Raw genomic sequence first — 26,611 nt, forward strand, 5'->3', positions numbered from 1 at the left:
TGGAGGATTTTACAAATAAGTAAATGAAATGCCAGCATGTGGTTATGTATTAAATCTTGGTATATTTTAGGATGAAGGACGTTTAAATAACTATAGTCAAATAAAAGTGGAGGCATGATGATGGTAATATAATAAATATTTGAGTTAAGATATTAGAGTTAATATGAATTATATTTGATGACGGTGGAAGAGATGCACAAAAGCCTTTTGTAACCAGCTGATACACTTTCTACAGTATGTAAAGAAGGAGGAGTTGTATGTTTGTTTGGAAAATTAAATTTTTTTTTTTAAAAAAAGTCATTTGGACATGTCCAGAGTGAAACGGACTGCAGCGTTGCCAATGCTGGCCAGTTGCCTTCCCAGACCGCATCTGTCCTGCTGCCAGTCACAAGAAATGCTAGAATAAAAAAATCCAGAGGAAGCGGGTGGGGGTAGGGGAGGGGATATCTTAATTCAGTAAACTTCTTCTTCCTCTGCCGTAGCTTCTTTGTGACCTGCACAAGGTTTTTCTGTAGTTTCCAAAGACTGACCTGCTTCCCACAGTGGTTTTAGGGCACTCTGGGAGCATCTGAGCAAACACACCTTGGTTTGCCTCCCAAGAGAGTCTCTGGACCCTGGACTGGGGGACAGAGCTGGGCCCAGGACAGCCTCCTGCCATTCTGCATTGCTTCTACCTCCAACGACTGTACCCTCCGTCTCTCAGGAGGATGCCCCTGCGGAGTCATCCCAGCCCAACACACACTCTCTGTCCAAGAGCCAACAGGAGAATATGTCCAGCGGGCCTTGGGTTGCTCTTCCGTGAAGAAAATATGTCATGAAAATGTGTTTCACTGAAATTTTAACAAGATCGCATTTTGCTTTTCTGTGAAATCAAAAACAAGATCACCGAAAGGAATTAAAACAATCAGTGTAGACCAAATATTGTGGAAATGCTTTGAAAACTAACTGCTAAGAGCCAAGGTGGCGCAGTGGTTAAATGCAGCACTGCAGGCTACTGCAGGCTACTGCTAGATCAGCAGGTCAGCGGTTCAAATCTCACCGGCTCAGGGTTGACTCAGCCTTCCATCCTTCCGAGGTGGGTAAAATGAGGACCCAGATTGTTGGGGGCAATATGCTGACTCTCTGTAAACCGCTTAGAGAGGCCTGAAAGGCCTATGAAGCGGTATATAAGTCTACTGCTATTGCTATTGCTATTGCTATTGTTGCTCGCCAGCAAGGTGGAAAGGTGGAGAATGAAAATCTCTCTATTTGGCTTCCTGTTCTACTCATCTCCAGGGTTGCTGGCTTTATCACTCTTTCAGGTGGAGGTAAAAGTGGTAGAGACTTCCTTTCAGGCCCCAGGAATGCTGAACTGGCCGTCAGCGGGTCTGGGGCCCAGGAAGAAGAAGACCCCTTCATTTTGTTGCCTTTGTCTGGGCTGGGTGATATTCAGAGACTCTGAAGCAAAAGGATGCGCTCCCAGTGCTCAAAGCTTGTTTGTTCCTTTGGCCTTTTGTCTGTCAGGAATTTGAACACCCTGCACAGTCCCTTCTGCCAGCCGGGCTGTGGTGGGCTCAGGCCTGGCAGTGACTCTGCCAGGTTGCTGCTGGTATTTCCTGGCATTGCATCTTGAACAAAGACAGTCCTCTGTGCTCCAGAAAGGCGGATCTGGGGCGCTTCCAGATGCGCCTTTCATTGTGTAATGACCCTGCCTCAAATACAGGGTTTGAATTGGGGTGGGAACTATTTTGTTTGTGGGGAAAACTGGTTAAGGTGGAAATGGCTGGCGTGAGGCCGAGTCAGGGAGCAGCAGCAGCTTTTTCAGGAGAAAGGCGGCAGCAGGTGAAGACCCCCTCCCTTAACCTGCCGGTGGGGTTTCTGTTGTGCTCTCAGCACAGGTGCTGCTCCTTGCTCTGCCTCTCTCTTGGCTGAAGAAAATTCAAAACCGTGACTGGGTCCTTCCGCTTTGGCCCCAGAGGTCGGTTGTTGAGGTGTTGCGGGAGTTGTGTTCAGTCCAGTAGATGGGGGTGGGGCTGTGGGCTGTGCTGCCCCTCCCTTCGTAGCATACAGTTGATCAAGGATGTGTGGGAGTCTGTTTTTTGGGGGGTGGGTGGAGGCATCGATGGTGGAGGCATGGGGGAGGGGGAATACCATTTTTTGAAGTAGTCACCCAGAAGAATTTGCTTGGTGCCGTTAGCCTTGAATTGGTCTGAAAACCCAGCCTTCGGTTTGCCCACACCTTGAAAGTCCTTTAAGTCCAGTTTGCTGCTTCCAAATGATATGGGCCCGGGGGGGGGGGGGTTGCCATTGTGGCCTTCTTCCGAGGCTAAGAGAAAGGGACTGACCCTGAGACATCTTAACCTTTGGCTTTGGCCTAAAGCAGCCTTTACAGGCCACCTTTTTTTGCTGCCGGTCAAATACTTTCGCCAAGAGCCCCTTTGCTGCCCTGGAAAGGAAAGGTCACAAGAGAGTTGTGGCAAGAGAAGGGAGATGCCGGGAGGGGTGGGATTGTGCTGGTGTGGCCCTTCTGGGCACAGCTCAGTTGGGAAGCTTCTTGGCTGGAAGGTCAACCGGGAAGGCCAACCCGAGTTGGGGCAAAGGCTCTGGAAGAAGAAGGCAGGGCAACTTCAGGAGCTGAGCTCCGGGCTAAGAGGGCTTGGAAGCAGGAGAGAGAAAGGGCCCCTTGCTCGACCACCAGGAGTGGCTCCCAGAGGCCGCGGGGGCTTCCATTGATCGGCTCAGGGGGAGCCTTGCGGGAGCGGAGCTTTCTGCCCCGGAGGGGCTTTGAGGAGATCCGCGCACAGCGGCCCAGAGAGGATGGACTCTCCGTGCCGACGCTTCGGCCGTCCATCGGCGGAGCAGCCCCTGAGGACCCAGAGCAGCAGCGCCCCTGCTCTCGCCAGGCTGCGAGCCGGGGAGCGGCGGGCGCTAGGGCCGGGCGGCTCCGGAGCGGGGCCGAAAGAGGCTGCTTGCCTGGGCGGCGGGGGGCGGGCGGAGGAAGTCATTAGTGCGGCGGAGGGAGGAGGCGCGGCCGAGCCAAGAGGCGGCGGCGGCGGCGGCGGGGAGCCGCGGAGCTCCCTCTGGTCGCGCTCCGGCTGCCCAGCCTGCCAGGCGCCCGGCCGCCGCTCCCGCGCGCCGCTCCCTCCGCCTCCCGTGCCGACCGAGCAGCGGCAGCCTGCGGGCGGGAAGGGGGCGCGGCGGCGGGCTGGGAGGTGCTGGGCGGGCGCGCTGCTGCCGCTGCCGGGGGCGCTGCTGCCCTGAGCGGCGGGCGGCGGCATGAGCGGCGGCCCTGGCGAGCCTGCGCCTGCCCCCGCCGCGCCTTGATGCCCCAGCCCCGCGCTCCACAAATATGATGAAATGGCAGCCCCGGAAGAAGGTGAGCCCGCCCGCCCGCCGCCCCTCCGCCCGGCGGCTCCGGGCCTTCGCCTTATAAGGCCGCTTTGTTGCCAGCGCCGCAGCCGGGCCGTCCCGCGGCGGCCGCGGCTGGCGCGCCTGTTTCCCGGGCGGCTTCTGCGGCGTCTGGGCTGCGCCGCCTTTGTTAGTCGCCCGAGCCGGTTTCCGCCGACGGAGCCAGAGGTGGGCAAGGGAGAGCCGCGCTGGGGGCCGGTGGCGGTGCTCCTGTCAGCCTTCGGGTCCTCCTCCTCCTCCAGCTCGGGGGAGGCGCCTCGCTTTCCGCCGGGGCTTGTGCAATCGGAGCCGCTTCCCTCCTGCTCGGCTGGCGCGGCCGGGGAAGCGACTGGACAGCGCCGCAGGTGCCGTCGGAAGGTGGGTGGCCGGGCGGGCTGCGGGTCCTGTGCGCTGACCTGCCCGGAGCCGGAGGAGGCAAGCAAGCCGGTCCTCTGCGTTGGTGGCAGCCTTCCCTGCGCTGTTGGGCACGCTGCTTAGCCGTCGTCGGTCGGGGTGCCCGTTGGGCCAGCTGCGCTCTGGCTCTTTCTGGGTTTATCTCTCAGTCATCCAGGCCCTCATTCCCTCAACGGTTTCGGTTTTTTCCAAAGGAAACGGCGCTATTTTTTCCTCGAGGAAGAAGTTGGGATTAGGATAACGTTTATTGTCATTTTTTACGCTGGGAGCACACTGGCACACCTTAAAAATGAAATTCAGTTCCCTGTTCTCAAAAGAAAATATATATATCTAGCCATACACCTCCATACATATATATATATATACCTTCGCTTATCCTCCAAGGAGAAAACAGTCCAGTTGCCTTTGAAAAAAACCCTTTGAAACACTTTCTGGGTGGTTTGCTCTGACCTTTGACGGGTTTACCTGATTAATTTTATGTTTTCTATGGGCGTAAGAGGAAAAGAGGGAATTACTTTTTGTCTTCTTGGAGCCAGACTTCAGGAAACATCCAGATCATCCTGTCATGCCCACCTGGAAGCCAACCTGTGCGGCTGGGTGCAATTCCCTAGAGCCTGTGCCCGTTTTGGGGAGCTGACTGTCCTGGGAGGGATGGTCTTGGCATTGTCTAATAGCCCTGGGTTGGTTTTTGCTGAAACAGTTAGGTTGGAGCCCCCCCCCTCCCCCCAGTATTCATATGGGTACCTTGTGGTGATTTCAAAACTTGAAGCAGTGCCCCAGTTTCACTTTTGATGGAACTTCTCCGATCTGCAGCTCCCATAACAAGCCCATCCAGCATTCTCCAAACATTGGTGTCCAGGATGCCTGTTCCACAGGTGCTGATGACAAGCTGATTCTGGGGCACGGTCTCTTGCTGAAACACTTCTCTGCCACCCAGGAGTTTGGGCTGAGAGTGGGCATTGGAGGGTGGCTGTTGCTGGGCCCCTGTTGGTGAAAGAGAGACCTGTGTGACGCCTGGGACTCTGGCAGAAATGTTTGCAAGTAGCACATCGCCAGTAATTAGCCATCAGAAATCCAGAGCCGAAATCTATGGAAGGATCCCTAGCTGCCCCTTGGCTGCTGCTTGCTTTTGACTGGGGGGAACTAGATCTCTCTCGGGACCTTCTTGGTGGTGGTTGGGAGGCAGGAAGCAAAGCATCTTGACGCTGCCTTGCTATGCAGCCTGGAGAATTCTGAGCAGCTAGCAGAACTTCCTTCCTTCCTTCCTTCTGTCAGCTGACACCTTCCTTCCTTCCTTCCTTCCTTCCTTCCATCCTTCCTTCCTTCCTTCCATCCTCCCTCCCTCCCTCCCTCTTTCCCTCCCTCCAGCAGTGAACAAGAGTGCCAGAGGCTTAATGGAGGTGTACTCACGTGCATAGCTTGAGTTATGAGTTATGAGTTATGAAAGTTTATTTATATGCCGCCCTTTTCCCTGGGGGGACTCAGGGCGGCTTACAACTCAAGGGGGGGGGGGAACAAACATTTAACACGTAAGAACAATACATAATTAAAAGCACAACATTCATACCATTCAGGTGGGTTACAGTCTTTAGCCCCAGGCCTGACGGGATAGCCAGATTTTAAGGGCTGTGCGGAAGGTCTGGAGGGTGGTGAGGGTACGAATCTTGAACATGAGCAGTTGAGCATAGAGGAGGCTCCAACTTCTGGGGACGTTTCCAGTTTTTGAAAGAAAAGAGGTGTCCTTGGAGTGTGGGTGGAATGTCCCCACCCCTCCCTCCTGTAGTTCCTGCTACTCTCTCCTTCGTGGTGTTGCCTCCTGGCAAGGCACACCCCCCCCCCCCCCCAGGATCTCCATTGGTTACTACGAAGCACAGATCGAGGAAGGGGTGCAAGAACCTACCTTCAATGTGTTTGTATCCTGCAGCTGAAAATTTGGGTCAAGCAATAGGGGGAGGAGGAGGAGGCTCTTTCTCAGCTCAGCATTTCTGTTTTTCAAAGGCAGGTTAAATTAGCCCAGCTGATTTGTGGCTCATAGTCTCTGCCCTGTAAGAAATCTGGTACGTCCAAGCTCTTATTTTCTTCCATCCCCAATTCTGTACGATCAATACCACCAGTTTGCAATGCTGCTGACAGGAGTGGCTATGCCCTCCTTCCCCCCCCCCCCCTGAAAGTGTAGGAGAGAGGGAGACCTTTCCTCATTCCAGAATAACAAAATGGGCCTTTAGCACCACACTGAGAAGCAACTATTGTCCTTCCAAGACAGAGGTAGCAAAATTGGGCTCCCCCCTTCCATCTTCTGAACCAGTTTGAATGACCGGCTCAGGAGGCTACAATCCTTTCATGTCCCGGTGACCCTCACGAAGACTTTCCAATTGGAGCCTCTGAGGGCTCAGAGGCAGAACCTGCCCTGCCCCCCCCCCCCCCCGGTATGGAAACGAGGAAATGAGCCCAGGGCGGGAGGCTGGCAACATTTCCCGTCCTCCCTATGAGAGACGGTGTTGACCTTTTCCTGTTGACGTCCTTCTATTTGGAAAGAATTGTTCTCGTGTTTGCAGGCAGCAACGGCCAGAGCTGGGAACCGTCCTGCCTCCTCTTGAGAGGAGTGATCTTGACATGCAGCAGAGAACCTGGCAGCCTTGTGCAGCCGGCCTTGTGCGCCGGGCTTCCTCCCTCTCAGCATTTCCTTCCCCATCAATTGCAGGGAATTGCTTCAGGAGCTTTGCTCCAAACCTGACGCACTTTCCTCCACGGCATCCCATGGAACTGCGCTAATTAGGGGGGAATCACCTCCAGGGCCCAGCTTCAGGATTTTGCGGTGGTTTCCGTCCCAGAGGTCCACAGCAGCCGGGTGGTTTGGTTTCCTTTCAGAGAGGAGGAAGAGAAAGGCTGAGCCTGCAGTTGGAAGAGGGGCCGTGGGTTTGGGCAGGAGCCCGAGGAGGAGAGCGCTCTGCCGTCCACTGTGACCTGACGGCTCTGCCTCTCAGGACCCCAGGTGGGAACAGCCCTGGGCAGAGTGGTTTGGAGAACCCGAGTGGGTGGCCCCAGAGAGGTGCCAAAGGTCTATTTGCATGGCTGGAAGGCCCGGTGCTCTTCTGATCGGAGATCTGGCGAGGAGGAGGAGGAGGATGGCAGGTCTGCGTCAGGAGAGCCTCCCTGTGCAGAACTCCACTCACCTGGGTTACTGGCACCCTCTTCTCCCCATAAGAGCCAAGGTGGCACAGTGGTTAAATGCAGCACTGCAGGCTACTGCTAGATCAGCAGGTCAGCGGTTCAAATCTCACCGGCTCAGGGTTGACTCAGCCTTCCATCCTTCCGAGGTGGGTAAAATGAGGACCCAGATTGTTGGGGGCAATATGCTGACTCTCTGTAAACCGCTTAGAGAGGCCTGAAAGGCCTATGAAGCGGTATATAAGTCTACTGCTATTGCTATTGCTATTGCTATTGCTATCTGCTCTGCATCTTTTGCTGGAGCCAAACTAGCCAGGCATGCCTGTTCCAAGTCCCCAGCACCACAACAGTCCCCGCTTCTGCCTGGTGCTTTTTAGGAGCAGAAGGCCGGCTCAGGAGCCGCAGAAGGATACGGGCAGAGCACTTCCTCCTAGGAAAGCCTCCCTCCCTCCTTGGGGCTGGCCCGTTTTCTCTCTGGCCAGAGAACAGAACTGTGCAGCTCCTTGGTATTTTGCTCAGCTTGGCACACTTGCTGGGAAGGAAGGCAAAACTGGCACTGGCACCTCCTGCAGTCCTGGGTGACCTGACCTTGCTTGCACGGCTTGGACTGCTCTTCGGAAAAGAAGTGGCGGCAGTCGGTCCCTGGCGATGAAAATGGAGGTGGCGATTCCTTTGGGGGACGGACGTCACAATTCTGTGTCTAACCGGATTTTGTGGCACGGCTCTGGATCAAAATAGCAGAGCTTAAAATGTTCCCCATTTGCAAAATAAAGGATGCCTTACGTGGCACCTGTATATATGCATCCGAGGGAAGCCCTGCACAGAATATTTCTGAAACCGAGCAGGGTTGATTTTTTTTTTTTTTTAAACATAGGTCATTTTGCCTCCAGCAGCATCTGCAGGTTTATTGTGTCGTTTTTCTGTTTGGGCTGTTTGTGGTAACACTTGAGCCTCCCCAGAAGGAAACCAGGAAAAGACGTTGCTTGGACCCTTCCCTCGTTCCTGACATGGAACCTGGCCTCTCACCCAGTGGGCAAAGGGCAGGCAGGCCTGTTCCCCCCCCCCCTACTTGGTATACGTGAATGAGTTAATGGCAGTGACCCTGGACTCTCCAGAAGAGCAAGGAGAGGGTCCCCAAGGAGCTCCGTCTCGGGCACTGCCGTCTGCTGCATTGGGGGTCTTGCACCCCTCTACCCCCTGCGGTCTGGCAGATGAGAACGGGCTGCCCAGGGCAAATGAGCGCGCCCACCCACACCCCTGTGGCAGAAGGGCACGTTTGTCCCCCGGCAGAAAGAAGGGCTCCCTCCTCTTCCGTGGGATGCTCCGATCCTTGTGGGGGAAGCTTTGTTTCCACCCTCCAAGGCCAGGCCAGGTGGGGGGGGGAGCTGGGCAAAGAGGGTGCAGCTGCAGGGCAGGCAACCCTGAAATTACACCAGTGTTTCTAGGAGGGTGCTGATAAAATCGCACTTGTGCTCCTGAACTGAGTGTGAGGCTCTGTGGCTCTGCAAGGTGGTGGACTCTTCTGCCGCGTTCCCCCACTCGGTGTGCCTGTGTGCGGGTAGCTGGTCAGAGTGCAGCCTTGAAGGGTTTTGGAGTGAATGCCTAAGAGGAGGCGACGGGCCGGCTACCTTCTGGGTGAAGCGCCATCCTTGCAGGGGGAGACCAGCGCTCAGGGGCAGCTCTTGGGAAAGAAAGAAAGAAAGAAAGGCTGAGTTATTGTAATTTCCCTGGGAGAACAAGCAGCTTCCCTTCAAATTGACCTCAGATGCAGCCGATGCCAGACTGGCCAGCATAATGGGAGCCCTGGTAATTGCTGTGGTAGCTCCTTTTATAGATCAGACCTCTTGGAATAAATTTAATTACTTGTAGCTGAATCCAGCAAAGACCCTATTTTCCCAGAGCCTCTGTGGAGCCCAGCAGAGGCTGCCTCTCCATAGAGCAAAGGCTCCTTTGTGCTACATGGTCCCCTTAGTTCTCTTTATTTCCATCCCGCCTTTATCGTTTTTTTATAAATAACTCAAGGTGACAGTCCTGTGAGGTGGGGGGGGGGCAGAGAGAGGGGCTGGCACAAAGTCACTGAGACGGATTTCCTGCCGAACCGGCCAACCCTTGAAGGTCTGGGGATTCCCAGGGCCTGAAAGCAGAGATAAATCTGCTGACTGGAAGCTTCACAGAGACGGAGCCAAGCTTGAAACGAGGAGGAGGAGGAGGAGGAGGGATTTCCTGGCGGTGGGAAGCCGAAGCAGTGGAGGAGCCTGAGTCGCAAGGCTCCACCTGAGGGAAGGCCGGGGAGCCATTGGTCTGGGGTGGCAGGAGGATTTCTGCCCCGGGCAGGGGTTCGGGCTCCCTTCCGGCCCTCAGGTTGGGTGTTCTGCCCCTCCTCAGCCAGGTGCCATCTTGGGACAGCAGCAAGCAGCAGTGGCGGCGGTCAGCCTCTGTGCTGGAGAGTTTCTGCTCTTCCCAGCCTTGCCCCTTTCTGCCGGCTTTGCCCCCTGCACAGTGTGTGGAATTAAGCTTCTTTGGATGGTTGCGAGCAGGAATTTGCACGTTTCTCTCTTGTAAATTTTTCTACCTCCATTTATTTGTTTAGCTTGTCTTGACACTTCAGCACGACGCTACATTAAACAGCTTGGTAGTCTGCCAGTCCTCTCTGCTGAAATGCCTTCTCGCTGGCATGGGGGAGTTGCAAGTGGAGGGGGGGGTTTGTCACCTGGAACTCACCTTTCCCCAAAAGTAGATGAAAAGACCTATTTGGAAGCTTCTGACCCAAGAACCGCCTGGAGGGGAGAGGTCCATGTGGGCTCATTGCTGTCAGGTAGACTTCGGCTGACCCGCCCGGCATCCAAGCATCCAGCCTGGATGACAAGCACGGGGGGTCTATAGGACGGGGCGGGGGGGGGGCTGTTGCAGGACAGCAGTGCAGCTCTAAGGCATGAGGCCTCGAACGTGCTGGCACAACGGCAAGAACCTCTCCCCAGGTGCCAGCCCTTCCGCTTCAGGCTCCCCAGCTGATCTCTGCTCATGTTCTTGCAGGCCTACTTCCGGCAGGGGGTTGCCCTCCAGTATCTTGGGCGCCATGCCGATGCTTTGGCAGCGTTTGCCTCCGGCTTGGCTCAAGATCCCAAGAGCCTGCAGCTCCTGGTGGGCATGGTGGAAGCTGCCATGAAGTCTCCCATGCGAGGTAAGAGGGGGCTCTCCGGGCAGGGTGGAGGAGGGGAAGCGTTGGAAGGCCCACAGGACCCCCTCGTCTTGGGTGGCTGCTCCCCTGACTTTGGAACACGGGCTGTGTGGTTGGGGGGTTTGGGGAACCGGATCCTAGGTTCCCATCCCAGTGGTGCGAACTGGCCTCTGCTTTTCCCTTAAGAGTCCCTGGAGCCAACGTACCAGCAGCTGCAGAGGATGAAGCTGGACAAGAGCCCCTTTGTGGTGGTCTCCGTCATTGGGCAGGAGCTGCTGACAGCCGGCCATCACGGTGCCTCTGTGGTGGTTCTGGAAGCGGCCTTGAAAATTGGCACCTGCAGCTTGAAACTGAGGGGCTCCGTCTTCTCTGCCCTGAGCAGCGCCTACTGGTCTCTGGGCAACACCGAGAAGAGCTCGGGCTACATGCAGCAGGACCTGGACGTTGCCAAGACCTTAGGTAGCCCACCTGACGCAGCCGTGTGTGGGCGGGAGGGCAGTGCCACCGGGGCCTGATGGCTGGTGATGGGTTGGCGCGGGTTCCCTTCCTTCTCCCCAGGACGTTCAGGGGTCTCTTTGTGCGTTGCCACAAGGAGGGTTGCTTTCTGGGTGCTAGGAAGTCACGCCCAGGGCTCATCCCCAGGCAGCACTGTAGCAGAGACGGTGGGCCTGCCAGGACAAGCAAAGGGGCTTGGGGAGGACCCAGAAAGATGGTCGGGGACGTAGGTAGCACCCCTTCTTGTTGCCCCAGGCTGAACCAGGGGATGGAGTTTACCCGGCAGCCTTCTGAACGCACCTCCCAGCTCACCCTCGGCTTTGCCTGCTTCTCCTCCAGGTGACCAGATGGGCGAATGCCGCGCTCACGGCAACCTGGGCTCTGCTTTCTTCTCCAAGGGAAATTACCGGGAGGCCTTGACTAACCACAGACATCAGCTGGTGCTTGCCATGAAGCTCAAGGACAGAGAGGTAGGAGAGGAAGGCAGAGGCACAGGGGGAGCGTTGAGGGGTCTCTCTTTGCGGTGAAAAAGGCGGCACCGCAGAGCTTTGGAAAGCCGGAGCTGGCCTTGGAATGCCAAATCTGCATCGGGCTTGGTGAAGGCAGCCTGGCAGAAGAGTTCAGGTAACCTGGGAACCCACTGGCCAGGAATCCCACAGCAGTGCCAGCCCTGACATGGGTGCTGGGAAGACGACCAGCTACCTCTTGTGCAGAGGTGCCGAGCAACATGGCCTCCTTGGCGAGGAGGAAGATCAGGGTTAGTTGTTGGCATCTTTCGCTCACTGGTGAAGCAGGGTACTGCCCAATCATCGTCTTCTTTCCATTGATGATTCCTCTGGGTTTACAAGTAAGATCCATTGTCAACACACAGCCAAACTCTCACCCTTTGGGGAAGCTGGAGCGTGATACCAGGCGCCCCATTCCAGCAGCTCCCCAACTGCCCAGGAGAGAAGCCCAGCGTGTTCCTTGGGAGGGGGCTGGCCCACCCGGGGACACCGCCTCTTGCCTCTTGCGTGGCTCTGCAATGGCCTTGCCCAGGAGGCTTGCCCGATTGCCTCTGGGGTGGTGCTTGCATGGGCTACCAGCTGAGACCACATTGGAAGATAGCCCAGAAACAGATGCTGGGAGTGGGGAGGGCCTCAAACGAAGCGAGGGTACTAAATGGTGAACAGCTCCCCCCGAAGGGTCTGCTGCATAAATGGCAGAGCTCACAGCCACAGGGAGCCTGAACCAGGAGCAGCATTTCCAATAGACACACGGATGACTCAGAGCTACGGAAGGGGGGAGGGTCCCTGGGTGGGACAACCACAGGCGGTGGCAGAGGCCTCTTTGCCTGTTCTTCCTCTCTACCTGGGTTGCCGTAGTGGGCCAGGTAGCTGTGCCAGGAGGCTGGCAGCCCTGCTCAAGGTGGTTTCCACAAGACCTGTGTCCGTGTGGGCAACTCTTGGGGGCTCTGTGCCTGGGCTCCCAAGTTCCAGAGTGGTCCTCCTTGTATCTCCGTGAGCAGGTGGCCCTCAGGGGCTCGTGCCTCAGTTATCAGGGCGTTCGGGTGTGCCTTGAGGGCTGCCACCGCCGCCTTCTGCAGCTCCCTGAGGCCCCTCTTGGCTCTTCCCTGCAGGCTGCCTCCTCCGCCCTCAGCAGCCTTGGCCACGTCTACACTGCCATCGGGGACTACCCCAACGCCTTGGCCAGCCACAAGCAGTGTGTCCTTCTCGCCAAGCAAGGCAAAGAGGACCTCTCTGAAGCACGGGAACTGGGCAACATGGGGGCTGTCTACATCGCCATGGGGGACTTTGAGAATGCTGTGCAGTGCCACGAGCAGCACCTGAGGATTGCCAAGGCCCTCGGCAACAAGCGGGAGGAGGCCCGGGCCTACAGCAACCTGGGCAGCGCCTATCACTATCACCGCAACTTTGACAAGGCCATGTCTTACCACAACCATGTCTTGGAGCTGGCCCAGGAGCTGGAGGAGAAGCCTATTGAGATGCGAGCGTACGCTGGGCTCGGTCACGCTGCCCGCTGCATGCAGGACCTGGAGCGGGCCAAACAGTATCACGAGGAGCAGCTGCACATCGCAGAGAGCCTTCAGGATCGAGCTGCAGAGGGCCGTGCCTCTTCCAATCTAGGTAAGAGGATCCTTTCAGAACGAGCTTTCCTAGGCCACCACCACCCCCCCCGTGCCAGAGCCTCAGCCTGCATGATCAGCCAGGACCCCTCCTCAGGCAGCTGATCGAGCCTCCCTCTTGGCAGCCTGGCACAGGGCCCTCTGGGTACGGAGGGGTCTTTGAACAGAGCTGTGCAGCAGGCGGTGGTGGCTCAGCCGCCTTGGCTTCCACCCAAGTTGGGTTTCTTGCTCCCTTCCCCCAACCCCCCAGGCTTAGCCTTGTCAGTTTGAAGGAGAAATTCCCTCGGCTAAGATTCAAACTCCGAGCTGCATGCCAAGGCTCCGGATGGTGCCCTTCCTCTCCTTTGCTGAAACAATAGTAGAGAGCCCACAAACCAGGCATACAGCTCGGGCAGGGTCCCGGGGCTAGGTATCTGTGGGGACCTGTGTGGGTACGGCCACAAAGCACCATGGCAATTTCAGTGGGCACCCCGGGACTCAGCTTGGGGGAGACTCAGGACTGAAGCTACGCAGTGCAAGAGGGCAGCAGGGACTTCTCTTGGGAAGGCAGAGGGGAGAAGCGCAGAACAGGTTCCTCTGCTGCCTTTCCTTCCTGACATCAATTCCGGCTGTCTTTATGCCAGGAACGAAAGGCCCTGCGGCCTCCTTCAAAAGGATTTCCTCTCCAGCTGCCTCGGGGGGGGGGGGAATCCTTTTGCACATGCTCTGTGATGGTGCGTACACCTCTCAAAGGAGCAGTGCGGTTGTCCTGAGGCTCGGGCGTGTGCGTGCAGGCCTGCACTCTGTAAGACCAGAAGCCGGGTAAGGCTAGGCGGCCCAAGGAGAAGGACTCCCTCCCCCCTTCTCTCCTTCAAGCCTAAGAGATCCCTTTCCCCCTGGCTGTGACAGCCGCTTTGCATGGCTCCCTCAGCACGCAGATGTGATCCCAAGTTCCTGTGGGATGTTGGGGCCCAAGAGGCTGGTTCCGGGGAACTAGCTGTTCGTTTGCCTCCCGCTCTGCCTCCAGAGGCTGCCTGTGCTCCCTTGCTCTCTCTCTCTCTCTCTCAGACCAGAGAGGGAAGGGGCAGGGGGCGCTGGCTGAACTGCTCCCAGCTGCTAAGAGGCATGTAGGGCCACCAGCTGCCAAGTTATTCTACTGGGGATCTGGTGGGTCGGGTGCAGGAGATTCCCAGCTGGGCTGTGTCTTTTCCTCCTGGGCTGGCAGAGTCCCGCTTTTTCAGCTGCCTCTTGGCCTGGGCGCATGTGGGCTCCGGACAGACGCTGCTCTTTGCTGCTCCTTGCAGGGATCATCCACCAGATAAAGGGGGACTACGAGATGGCCCTGAAGCTGCACAAGGGGCACCTCTCCATTGCACAGGAGCTGAACGACTACGCGGCCCAGGGGAGGGCCTACGGCAACATGGGCAATGCCTACAATGCTCTGGGCATGTTTGACTGTGCTGTCAAGTATCATCGTCAGGAGCTGCAGATCTCCATGGAGGTGAACGATCGGGCCTCCCAGGCCTCCACTCATGGCAACCTGGCTGTAGCCTACCAAGCTCTGGGGGCCCACGACCGGGCACTCCAGCACTACCAGAACCACCTCAACATTGCCCGGGAGCTGCGGGACGTCCAGAGTGAGGCCCGGGCGCTGGGCAACCTGGGGAACTTCCACTGCTCCCGGGGAGAGTTCGCCCAGGCAGCCCCATACTACGAGCGATACCTGCAGCTCTCCCCGGAGCTGCAGGACATGGAGAGCGAAGGCAAAATCTGCCACAACCTAGGCTATGCCCAGTACTGCCTGGGCAACTACGAGGAAGCCGTCAAGTACTACGAGCAAGACCTGGCCCTGGCCAAGGACCTGCATGACAAGCTCAGCCAGGCCAAGGCCTACTGCAACCTGGGCCTGGCCTTCAAGGCCCTGGGCCACTTCTCTGAAGCGGAGGAGTGCCAGAAGTACCTGCTGTCCCTCGCCCAGTCCCTCAGCAACCCTCAGGCCAAGTTCCGAGCCCTGGGCAACCTGGGGGACATTGCCATCTGCAAGAGAGACGTGGGCAGCGCCGTCAGGCTCTACGAGCAGCAGCTCAGCCTCGCCCATCAGGCCACAGACAGGAAGCTGGAGGCCAGCGCCTACGCGGCTCTCGGCTCAGCCTACCGTCTGCTGCAGAAGTACGACAAGGCCCTGGGCTACCACACGCAGGAACTGGAGGTGTATCAAGAGCTGGGCGAGATGCTGGGGGAATGCCGGGCGCATGGGCACCTGGCGGCGGTCTACATGGCCTTGGGCAAGTACACCATGGCCTTCAAGGGTTACCAGGAGCAGCTGGAGGTGGGCCAGAAGCTGAAGGATCCCGGCATCGAAGCCCAGGTCTACGGCAATATGGGCATCACCAAAATGAACATGAATGCCACGGAGGAGGCCATTGGCTTCTTTGAGCAGCAGCTGGCCACCCTGCAGCAGCTGAGCGGGAGCGAGGCCGTGCTGGACAGAGGCCGGGCCTTTGGCAATTTGGGCGACTGCTACGAAGCACTGGGGGACTACGAGGAAGCCATCAAGTATTACGACCAGTACCTGTCCGTTGCTCAGAGCCTCAGCCGCATGCAGGACCAGGCGAAGGCCTATCGGGGCCTAGGCAGCGGGCACAGGTGAGGGGGAGTTCTCATGAACACGCTGAGGGTAGAGGAAGGGGGAGAGAGATGAGGTTGGCAGAGCGGCTCTGTTGATCTTGCTGTGCCCCACTGCTAGGTTTGGGTAGCCCGGGCATGCAGCATGAGCAGCTGTTGCTACGAAGGGCGGCTCTCTCATGCGGGGGGAGGGGGGCAAAAGAAGGGTAACCCTGGCATTGCCTTCCCATAGGGCAATGGGCAACCTGCAGCAGGCCCTGGTTTGCTTCGAGAAAAGGCTTGTGGTGGCCCATGAGCTTGGAGAAGCCTTTGATAAAGCCCAGGCATACGGCGAATTGGGCACTCTGCACAGCCAGCTGGGCAACTTCGAACAGGCTATCTCCTGCCTCGAGCGCCAGTTGGGCATCGCACAGGATATGAAGGACCAGGCCCTGGAGGGCAATGCAGCTTGCGGCTTGGGCAATGTCTACCAGCAAATGGCAGAATACGACACGGCCCTCCAGTACCACCAGATGGACCTCAGGATTGCAGAGGAAACTAACAACCCGGCTTGCCAAGGCCGGGCGTATGGCAACCTGGGCCTGACCTACGAGTCTCTGGGCACTTACGAGAGAGCCGTGGTCTACCAGGAGCAGCACCTCAGCATCGCAGCCCAGCTGAATGACCTGGCGGCAAAAACTGCCTCCTACAGCAGCCTGGGCAGGACGCACCACGCCTTGCTGAACTACCCCCAGGCGGTGATGTATCTGCAGGAAGGTGAGTAGCCACGCAAGGCCTGCAGCCAGGACACGCTGGAGGCGGGACGTGGCTCCCAGGGGAAATGCCTCTCCTTGGATGGGGAAGGGCTGGGGGGGGGGAGAGCAGAGTCCTCCTCAGTGGTGGGGGGATGGGCAAATGGAGCCACCTTCTGGGAGAGGTTGGCGAAGAGATGTGAAGAAAGGAGGGGAATCTGGTGGCGAACCAGAGCGCAGCAAGAGGCCGGTGGGCCCTCAGATCCCCCCTCCTCCCTCCTGCAGGGCTGAGGCTGGCTGAGCAGCTGGGGCGCAGGGAGGACGAAGCCAGGATCCGCCACGGCTTGGGCCTTTCGCTTTGGGCGAGTGGAAACCTGGAAGAGGCTCAGCATCAGGTGGGCAGTGGGCGCCTATGGGGACACCGCTGTCCTTGGCTGAGCGGCAGAGACTGACCCCCGGCGTTGCTTCCTCTCGCAGCTCTACCGGGCGTCGGCCCTCTTTGAGACCATCCGGCACGAAGCGCGGCTGAGCATCGACTACAAGCTCTCGCTGTTTGACCTGCAGACCTCTTCCTATCAGGCCCTGCAACGGGTGCTGGTTACGCTGGGTAAGAGGAGGGTGGATTTTGCGGGAGGGGGAAAGGGGGGTTGGGTGGGGCGACTTCGGCACGTGCTCGGGGCAGCTATGGGTCGGCATCTGTGCAGTCTTGCTGGCATTGGCTTAAAGGGGGTGGGGGGAACAGGCAAAATCAGCTGGTGCCTGAGAAGCGGCTGGTCTGTAGCTCCCCCCCCTTCCTGGGCCAAAGCTGAAATGTCACCGGGGGGCATGGGGGCACTTTTGCAGGCCATCATGATGAGGCGTTGGCGGTGGCCGAAAGAGGTCGGACAAGGGCCTTTGCTGACCTGCTGGTGGAGCGTCAGACCGGGCAGCAGGATTCTGACCCTTACTCCCCTGTGACGGTGGATCAGGTCCTGGAGACAGTGAATGGCCAGAGGGGGCTGGTCCTCTACTTCTCACTGGCAGCGGGATACCTGTACTCTTGGCTCTTGGCTCCAGGGGCAGGTAGAGTTGGAGGCTGGGCACATGCTCTTCCTGGGAGGGGCCATGCTGCTCTCCCCCCTCCGGCTTCTCCAGTGTCTAAGAAGAGTCTGCTGCTTCTGGATGGGGGGGGGGGGTGGAGGTGCATATCTCTGGCCATCTTCTTGTTCTCGCCGAGGGTTTTGCCTGGCAACCTTTGCTGTGCTGGGGAGCCTGTCAGGATTCTGCCTGTGGAGTCTCCCTGCAGTTGCTCTGCTCTCTGCTTTCAGGGATCCTGAAGTTCCACGAATGCTACCTGGGGGAGGGCTCAGCTGGGCACTCGGGAGACTTGCAAGACAGGAGCTCGGGCCTGCAGTCACTCGCCAGCTCAGCACTGGAGCAGCTCAGCTCCAGCGTACGAGAAGCCCTGGGGGTGGACCCCCATTTTGTGAGGTGAGTGCCTGTCCCTGCAGGCGTGGGGTCCGAGTGGGATTCCTGTCGCAAACGGACGGCACCTCCCCTCCCCCAGAGGCAAGCAGATGTCCGCGTGCCAGAGGTGGGAAGTCAGCTTCCTGGACTCAGAGGGCGTTTGAGCAGTGGAGGAGATGCCGAGCCTGGGCCTTCAGGGGCAGCGGGCGAACGAAGGCTGGTCCATTAAGCCCAGGGCTTGTCAGTCAGAGCAGAGGCTGGTCCCCTTCCACCAAGGGCCTGTCTGCTCCCTCCCATCTACCTTGGGAGCAGGGCGGCCTCCTCCACCATCCTGGCTGGGGCTCCAAGCACAGCGGCCCCTGAAGTCCTGCCCGAAGGACAGGGCCGCCAGAACAAGACTGTCGTGTGAAACAGCCTCCCCCCTCAGTCCTCCGGGTCAGGGTTGTCCCCAAGGGGCCCTTTTCAAGAGCCCCCTGGAGCTTCTGGCTTTTCTTGGAAGAAGCTTTTCAGCTCTGAAGGAGGAGAGTGGAAGAAGCTCCTTGGACTAGAAGTGAAAAACCAGAAAAAAGCACCTCTGGGGTCCCCGATGGAAGAGAGACTTTGATTTTGAATGGACAGGGAAGATTCCCATCCCAGAGAACTGGCAGGGGGGCCTGGGCGGTTGATTCCCCCTCCCCGCTTGTAGTCCCAGCAGGGCGCCCCCATCTTGGAAGGGACCGTCCGGATGAGGCTCTCGGGAGCCTCTCCCTGCGGTCTCCTTGGAACCTTAACGGGGCAGGGCAGAGTTTAGCAGGGATCTATTGGGGCCTTCCGACCCCCGGCCCCGACTTTGCCTTACTGTGGATGATGGGCAGAGACCGGAGTCCGTACCGCTCCCCACCCCACGGCTGGCTTCCACTGAGGTCTCTTCCCTTTGCCAGCAGTGAGACGGAGAGCGAAGCAGGAGACCTGATGGACCAGCCCCCCGAGGAGATGAGCGGCAAGCTGAACTCTTCCAATGACCCCACTGGCTTCCTGAGGATGGTGAGCAGGAACAACCTCTTCAACAGGTGAGCTCCAGGGGGCTGAACGGGGTTTGTGTCCCAGGGGCTGTGGGGGCCGTCGGGGAGGGAGGGAGGGCCACAAGGCAAGAGCCGGTTCCCCTGAGCTGCCCGGACATTGCAGCAGCCTCCGGGGGAAACGGGGGCTCTGCTCTGAGGCTCGTCCTGAAACACTTTTTTGGGGGGGGGAGGAAGCCTGAGGCCTGCAGGAAAGAGGGGAGGTGCCCAGTTCCCTCAATGGGATCATCTCCTCGGGATGGACGTGGGGAGGTCCCAGAATGTTATTGGCACAAGGCAGCTCACCCAAAGCAGCAGGGGAAGCGGGGGGGGGGGGCGGAGGCAAGGCTGGCCCAGCCTCTATTCCTGCCTGGCTCGGGAGACTCGCCAACGCTCCAAGGAGGCAGCAGTGCTGACAATGCTGAGGGTGCCACTCCCTCCCCCCACCCGCCCAGCAAACCTGAGGACCAACCTTGTTAGCTGAATGAATCTGCCGGGTCCCGTCAGGGAGGACAGGGAGATGGATTTCATCCCAGGTGTTGGTAGCTGCACTTTCAGAGCCGGAGCTGCAGGCCGATGGTTGGGGGGAGAGGGAGGGGCTGGCAACTGGAGATAAAGCAAGCCCCAACAGGGAGGGGCTGCCTGGGTGCGCTCCAGATGGACGGCCTGCTGCCTCTGTGGCTTCAGGCGAGCGGGGGGGGGGGGGGAGGCTCGGCTCTCCCATGGTGGGGAGCTCCTCCTTAGCCTCCCCCACCCCTTCGTGCCTTCTGTCTCCCTCCGCAGGAGCTGCCAGAGCACCAGCAACCCCTTTGCTGGCCCTGCCTCCTCCACAGCCAAGGAGGAGGGCCTGGCATCCTCCCTCCCTCGACGGCCCGACTCCTGCAGCAAGTCGCCCCTCCGGGTCCTCTACGACATGCTGATTGGGCCATTGGAAGGGGTGAGCTGGGCCCCAGATGCTGAACCCCAGACGGGCCCTGCGGAGCCCAGGTTTTTCCCGTGGGGAGCAACCAGACGGGCAGGGGCTCAGGAAGAGCTGCAGAAGCAGGGAGGGCTGCTTTGGAAGGAGCAAACTTTGGAGGGGGGGGGGACGAGTCCTCCGTGAGACCTTTCCCGGCCTCTCGTGCTGCCTCCTCCTGGGCTGACACAGGAAAGGGGCGCTTCTGGGTTGCTGCAGCACTCGGGGCAGCCTGGATCCGCCTCGCAGGGAGGGAAGCCCCTTGACAGCCCCAGGAAGCCAGGGGGAGGTTTTGGGGATCATCCCCAACAAAGAGTCAAAACAGCTGGTGAGCGAGGACTCGGAGGGCGTGGCGGTGGCTCAGATACGGTTGAGGGGGTTGCAGGGTCCTTCCTGAACGCCCGTTCAGCTCTCCTCCCTTCGCAGGGCCTGATGCACTCCAGTGGCCCAGTGGGCCGTCACCGGCAGCTGGTCCTTGTCCTGGAGGGGGAGCTGTACCTCATCCCCTTTGCTCTCCTCAAGGGCAGCTCATCCAACGAGTATCTCTACGAACGCTTCAGCCTTATTGCGGTGCCCTCCATCCAAGCCCTGAGTGCCAGTGCCAAGGTGGGCAGCGTGGGTCTTCTGCCCCCAGGGGAACACCCCGCTCTGTCACAGGCTCCCTTGGTTCTTCCCCTGCTCCTGTTGGTGGGATTTTGCCCCAGGCCGCTCTGCCTCTTCCGTAAGGCTGGTCTGCCCAGTAGCCACTGCTCCAAAGGGGGAGCCAAGGGAAGAGGCCCCTCCGTCCTCAGAGGGCTCTGGAGACCCTAGGCTCGCCTGCGTCCGTTTCTTACCTTCCTGGAAAGACGGGGCTTCCAAACAGGGCACAGAGCTCAAGAGGGGCCCGGGCAGAGCAAGCAGACACGGCTTCCTTCCAAGGGGCAAGGAAGCTCTTTGCAGGGCGGCTACACGTGACCAGGGAGTTCTCCTAGTAGTGGCTGGTAGGCAAGGACCGTCAGTATTGCTGCTCTTCCCACTGAGGATGAGGGTTCTCTTCCAGGGCCAGGCCAAGAGGAACTCCTCCGCTTACGGCAGCTCCTCCTCCACGGCCGCTGTCATTGGCAACCCGAAGCTGCCGTCCTCCGTGATGGACCGCTGGCTGTGGGGGCCCATGCCCTCTGCGGAAGAGGAGGCCTATGCGGTATCAGAACTGCTTGGCTGCCAGGCACTGGTGGGCAGTGCAGCCACCAAGGAGACCGTGATGAGTGCCCTGGCACAGGCTGAATGTGTACATTTCGCTACGCACGTCTCCTGGAAGCTGGCTGCTCTGGTTCTGACGCCCAATGCCGAGAGCATCAGCTCCGGTCGCAAGGGCTCCTTCGGAAACTCTTACACAATCCCAGAGTCTCTGCGCATGCAGGACGATGCAAGCGATGTGGAAAGCATCTCCGACTGCCCACCACTGCAGGAGTTTCTGCTCACAGCTGCCGACGTGCTGGAACTTCGCTTGCCCGTCAAGCTGGTGTTCCTGGGCTCCTACCAAGAGTCCAACAGCAAGGTCACCGCGGATGGGCTGGTGGGGCTGACACGGGCCTTCCTGGCTGCCGGTGCCCTCTGTGTGTTGGTCTCCTTATGGCCAGTCCCAGTGGCGGCATCCAAGACCTTTGTGCACACCTTCTACTCTGCCCTGCTGAACGGCCTGAAGGCCAGCGCTGCCCTCGGGGAGGCGATGAAGAGGCTGCAGAGCAGCACGCTGTTTTCCCACCCCTCCAACTGGGCAGGTGAGGAAGGGCTAACAAGTCTTGGACGGCTTGTGGGGAGCCAGTCCCAGTCTTGCAGGAGGAGGCGACTGCTATGAGGTCCCCTGGGGGCTTAGGAGTCGCGGGGGGGGAGGGGGGGAGAGACACTGGTTGCCATAGACAGCAGTGGCCTTGCCGCTGTAACTTTATGTGCCTAAAAATGCTGCCTTGTTCAGCTACGAGGCGACTCGGAGTGAGAAGAGGTGCATAAAAAGTACTCAGAAATGCGAAGCTCTGCAGGGACCAAGGGCAGCCAAGCGGAACAGGGAGAGCTTTTGCCCGTGTCCTGTGCCCCAAGGCTCCCCTTTCCACTCCACAGGCTTTGTGCTGATCGGCAGCGACGTGAAACTCAACAGTCCTTCCTCCCTGGTGGGGCAAGCCTTGACTGACATCCTACAGCACCCGGAGCGAGCACGAGATGCTTTGCGGGTCCTGCTGCATCTGGTGAGGAGCGTCAAAGACTCGGCCACCTGTCGCTTGAAGCCACCAGGGTGCCCTGGAAGGGCCTCTGGAGCACCCAGGCAGCTGACGCCCTCGCCTCCCTCCTAGGTGGAGAAGTCCTTGCAGCGCATCCTCAGTGGGCAGCACAACTCCATGTACACCTCTCAGCAGAGCGTGGAGAATAAAGTGGGCGGCATCCCTGGCTGGCAGGCCCTGCTGACGGCGGTGGGCTTCCGCCTGGACCCTCCGGCCAGTGGGCTTCCAGCCGCTGTCTTCTTCCCCACGGCGGACCCCGGGGACCGGCTGCAGCAGTGCAGCAGCACCATCCAGTCTTTGCTTGGTGAGTAAAGGTTGGGCCCCTTGGGCACCCTGGGCTGCAGCGACCTTCACGGTCCTTCAAGTTCTGCCTCCCCCTCGCAGGTTTGCCCAATGCTGCCCTGCAGGCCCTCTGCAAGCTGATCACCGCCTCTGAAACGGGAGAGCAGTTGATCAGCCAGGCAAGTATTGGCCTGCCTTCGTGGCAGTGGGGCAGGCTGCCTCTGGAGGCCCCAGCTCCAGGCACGGCCCCCGAGCAAACGCTTCGCTCTCCCCCTCTTGCTGCTCCAAAGCATCATTGAGCTGCTGCCCTGCATTCCAGCCTACCTCTAAATGTTTCTCTTTCTCTCTTTTTCCACCCCCTCCCCACCCCCCGCCTGCCTGCCTGCCCTTTCTACTCCCCAAAGGCTGTTAAAAATATGGTGGGAATGGTGAGTACAGGATCCCCCCTCCCCCCGAATCCCCCGGGCCCCTTCCCTGCTTGAGCAGAGGGGCAGGGCTGGGTGGGCAGGGCTTCCTCCTTTCTTCCTTGCTGCTTTTGCACCCCCATTTCTTCCCCGGTATTTTCCTGGGGCAAAGCTGGGGGATTGGGCAGGAGGATGGGCTGACTGGCAACTCCTTCTCCTCCTCCTCCTCCTCCTCAGCTCCATCAGGTTTTAGTGCAGCTCCAGGTTGGAGACAAGGAGCAAGATTTCACACTGGCCCCCATTCAAGTCTCCATCAGTGTTCAGCTTTGGCGGCTGCCCGGCTGCCATGAGTTCCTGGCCGCTCTTGGTAGGCAAATGTCTCTGGAACGAGACAGGGAATTCTGTGGGGGGGGGGCAGGGCCGGCCTCTCTTCTTGTGCTCCCCAAGAGGCTCCCACAGCTTGTCCTGGGCTGGAGACAGGCAGAGGGCCTGTGTTGGGGGGGGGGGGAATCTCATAGGGGGCTCATCTGGCTCTGCTTTGCTGCTTGCAGGGTTTGACCTGTGCGAGGTCGGGCAGGAGGAAGTCATTCTGAAGACGGGGAAACAGGCCAGCCGCCGGACGATGCATTTTGCACTCCAGACCCTGCTGGCTCTTTTTGGTGAGGGTCTTCCTGAGGAGACGGGGGGGGGGGGCACGGGGGCCTTGGGGGAGAGCAGCTTCTTTTCAGAGCTCTTGGGCTGGGGGGGGGGGCAGTCACTAGGGCAGAGCCACAGCCTGGTCATGTCCCTTGGCTTTTGCTGGGCTTCTGGTTCCCACAAGCAGTGCCACATCCTGCTGTGGGGCTTCACAGCTGGTATCTGAAGCTCTGCAACCGCTGTAGCCCCCGAACCCTGAAGCCCAACACTGCCCAGGGCAACCGCACTTGGCGCAGGAGAGCAAATGACGCCCCTTATCACGGGGGGGGGAAGAACTTAAGAAAGGTGGGGGGTTCTAGCAAAGGGCCCTCTGAGAGAGGACAGTCGTGGGGACTTTCATGGGCCCCTTGTGAGTGGGAGGACCTTACACCCGTCTTCCCCAGTCGTGCTGCTTTAGAATTAATTTGCTGTCCCATTCCTCTCCAGATTCCACAGAACTCCCCAAGCGCCTGAGCTTGGACAGCTCCTCCTCGCTTGAATCACTGGCCTCGGCCCAATCCCTCTCCAATCCTGGGCCGCTCCCTGGCCAAAATCCCCCCTTCTCTCCTACGGGCCCAGACAGCCTGGCCTCAGACGCCATCTCCGTCTACAGCCTGAGCTCCATTGCTTCTTCCATTAGCTTCGTCTCCAAGCCCGAGGGCACGTCTGAGGTAGGAGGCTCCAGGGGGCACCAAGACTCGGAGCGGTCTAAGGCCATTTATCCCCAGAGGGTCTCCTTACCACAGAGTCATTTCTCGGCACAAGCCAGAGCTGGCCCCAGCAAAGACGAAGAGGAGTACGAGGGGTTCTCCATTGTGAGCAATGAGCCTCTGGCGGTATATCAGGAGGCCCCAGGCATGTTTTCCACAGAGCACAGCCTCTCCCAGACTGGAGAAGTCAGGGGCTCCGTTAACTTCAAGCATAGCATCAGTTCCCCAAACTCCCCGGGGAAAATGACGCTCATTCCCAGCCCAAACTCTCCTTTCCAGAAGGTTGGGAAACGAACGGGTTCAGATATAGGTGAATCAGACCATTCCAGTACTGAAACGGATAGCACCGTCAAATCCCAAGAGGAAGGGAATGGCCCAAAATTGGATCCTCAGGAGCTGGCCCAGAAGATCCTGCAGGAAACGCAGAGTCACCTCCTCGCCGTGGAGCATCTCCAGTGTACCGGCAGCAGTCACTGTCCCCACCAACCTGGCCGAAGCAGCAGCTTGGACGAAGGGACCGCCTCACCCTCCAGAGTTGCCACTTTCCGGTCCTCAGAGACCAGTGCCTTTAGCAGGCCACTGTGCTCCAGCACCAAAAGTCAGCCTTCTCCCACCCCGGTGAGGCCTGAGCTTCTTCTCCTAAAGAGTCCCTCCCTGCAAACATCCAGCTTTGGAGACAACAGCCCTTCTCCCTCCCAGATGTCCACCAAGGAAAGTGCTAGGCAGGTTTCCCCCAGCCTGGACTCTTGTGGGCCTGCGGCAGATCAGCCAGTCTTCAGGCTGAAGTACCCCAGCTCTCCATACAGTGCCCATATATCCAGGTCTCCGCAGAACATCTCCCCTGGCTCAGGGCATCGATCCCCAGCGGACAGCACTCCCTCCCCAGCCCTCTCCTATTCCTCTGCCAGCTCAGCCCGTTCCAGCCCAGCCAACCCACCTGCTCTCGACAAGCTCAAGATGGCGGCCATCGATGGAAAGGTGCAGGCCATTCACAATCTGAAGATGTTCTGGCAAAATGTCCCCCAGCAAACCCCCGGGCCCATGAGGAGCTGCCCCAGCTCTTCTGGGAAAGCCTCCAAGCGAGATGTGCTGAGCCTGCTGAACTTGTCTCCCCGGCGTAGCAAAGAGGAAGCCACCGACAAACTGGAGCTGAAGGACTTGTCTGCTCCCCGTGCTCTTCTTTTGCAGAAGAAGGACTCCTCTCCCAATGGGCGCAGGCCTCCAGCTGACTCCAGCAGCGCTCTGGAGTCCAGCTACCCCATTCGGACACCTTCTGCCAATGGCTACAAGTTTTTGTCACCAGGAAGGTTCTTCCCTTCGTCAAAGTGCTGAACCTCAATTTCCTCGTTTTTTTCTTTGCCTGGGTGGAGTTTCTGGGCCCTTTTTCCTGTCCCCCCAGCTTGAAAGATGCAGTACAGTGGGGGGGAGCAGGTTGGGGGACTGGAGCCCAGCAAGATGGATTTGAGCAGAGGCCGGGCCTGTGGATCTTGCTTAGTGACAGCCGGCCCTTGGCTGCCTTCTTAGTTGCCACACTCGGTGGTGCTGGGTGGGGGAGGGGCAGCAATTCTATTAGGCAGCCCACACAATTTTTTGTGTAGAAATACAAGCCATTTTGTGAGTGCTTCCAGGAAGGGTTGGGAGGCAGCTTCCCACCAGCAGCCGGCTTAGAAGGAGAAGGAGAGACGGCTGCTTCCACCTCAAGGGCCAACCCAGAGGCTCTCTCTCCTGGCTGTGCCAGGCAGGTCTCCGTCTGGCAGCACAGGAACCGGCGGCAGGCTCCGTGCGGTGCCAATCTCCCAATGACTCTGGGCATGCCAGGGATCCGATGCTCGAGGCCAGAGTGGAAGACTGCTGCTGCACCGGAGGCCTCTTTCCTTCTCCCTGTGGCTTCTCCCCGTGTCGTCGGCCCCTCCGTCTCCCCCCCCCCCCGTTTGAATCCTGTGTCCTGTGAAAGGGGGGAGGGGGGCGGGTTTCATTCTGTCCCGTGTGGCGACCTTTCCTTAGTTTGCATGTAGCCGGGCGTCGACCACGGCCCCTTCCCCCGCCCCGGGTTTGGGGAGGGGGAGCGAGGCGCCTCCTTTCTGGGCTGGAGCCCGTGGTTGGGGAGGCCCGGCTTCCCCGCTCGCTTCGGGGCCAAGGAAGAGCGCCGCCGGAGCCGCGCCGGGTCCCCCTCGGGGTCGCTCCCGCCCTATGCAAGGCCGCTCCGGAGGCCCCGTCCATCCAAGCCGGGAAGGAGCGCCGCCCTTTGGCCCGACGGACTTTTTTTGTAACCGCGCCTCCGTTCCCGGGCGGCGTCCCGCGTTTTGTATTCCGAGTCCGCCTTGTACAGAGGAGTCCCTATTTTTATGGCATTTGCTGAGGCCGCCAGGCCGCCCTTTGTGGTTCCCGTCTCTTATTAAAGCATGAGTTCTCTCTACGCCTCCGGCCCTCCCGTGTGTTCCTTAGGGGGGGGGGATGGGAAGGGGGGGAGGGGCGGTTCCGTAGGTCTTCCAGCTCCCCCCCCGGTGAGGGGAGGTTCTCGCGCAAGCGCTTCCGGTGCGCAGAGGAAGAAGCTATGGCCTTGGCCCGGAAGCAATTCTCCCCATGACTTTTGCGGGGGGCGAGACCCAGGCCGCCCCGCTTAACGTGCCCGAGGGATTTCAGGGGCCGCCTCTAAAGATTTACCTTTTCCTAGATTTGTGGTCATCCGCGTGACTTTCCTCACTTTCGGGGGCGGAGCTATAGTTATGTCACACCCCCGTTGGTTGGGGAGCCGGATCCGTTAGC

General features: G+C 59.0%; 1 protein-coding gene across 5 annotated transcripts in view; it reads left to right on the forward strand.

Moving 5' to 3' along the window:
• Window positions 1-26,261, forward strand: part of TTC28 (tetratricopeptide repeat domain 28) — a 32,494-nt gene extending 6,233 nt beyond the window's left edge. Inside the window, exons 1-22 of one of the 5 annotated variants that reach the window (XM_014068508.2) lie at window positions 3,176-3,355; window positions 9,982-10,129; window positions 10,313-10,585; window positions 10,961-11,091; window positions 12,240-12,747; window positions 14,030-15,371; window positions 15,583-16,106; window positions 16,367-16,476; window positions 16,559-16,688; window positions 16,925-17,143; window positions 17,389-17,551; window positions 18,448-18,576; window positions 19,348-19,501; window positions 19,946-20,125; window positions 20,559-21,279; window positions 21,617-21,741; window positions 21,847-22,078; window positions 22,159-22,235; window positions 22,461-22,484; window positions 22,698-22,827; window positions 23,012-23,119; window positions 23,583-26,261. In XM_014068508.2, the coding sequence (XP_013923983.2) occupies window positions 3,329-3,355; window positions 9,982-10,129; window positions 10,313-10,585; window positions 10,961-11,091; window positions 12,240-12,747; window positions 14,030-15,371; window positions 15,583-16,106; window positions 16,367-16,476; window positions 16,559-16,688; window positions 16,925-17,143; window positions 17,389-17,551; window positions 18,448-18,576; window positions 19,348-19,501; window positions 19,946-20,125; window positions 20,559-21,279; window positions 21,617-21,741; window positions 21,847-22,078; window positions 22,159-22,235; window positions 22,461-22,484; window positions 22,698-22,827; window positions 23,012-23,119; window positions 23,583-25,177 (7,050 nt within the window). In that variant the 5' untranslated portion in view covers window positions 3,176-3,328 and the 3' untranslated portion in view covers window positions 25,178-26,261. Of the gene's footprint in view, window positions 1-3,175; window positions 3,356-9,981; window positions 10,130-10,312; window positions 10,586-10,960; window positions 11,092-12,239; window positions 12,748-14,029; window positions 15,372-15,582; window positions 16,107-16,366; window positions 16,477-16,558; window positions 16,689-16,924; window positions 17,144-17,388; window positions 17,552-18,447; window positions 18,577-19,347; window positions 19,502-19,945; window positions 20,126-20,558; window positions 21,280-21,616; window positions 21,742-21,846; window positions 22,079-22,158; window positions 22,236-22,460; window positions 22,485-22,697; window positions 22,828-23,011; window positions 23,120-23,582 lie in introns of those variants that run through there. The other 4 variants (XM_087705410.1, XM_014068506.2, XM_087705411.1 and 1 more) reach the window with 4 other exon arrangements.
• The last annotated feature ends 350 nt before the right edge of the window (window positions 26,262-26,611 follow it).

The sequence above is a fragment of the Thamnophis sirtalis genome, unplaced genomic scaffold (assembly GCF_051295495.1).
Source record: "Thamnophis sirtalis isolate CommonGarterSnake01/CBP01778 unplaced genomic scaffold, rThaSir2_p1.2 scaffold_2, whole genome shotgun sequence".
NCBI lineage: Eukaryota > Metazoa > Chordata > Lepidosauria > Squamata > Natricidae > Thamnophis > Thamnophis sirtalis.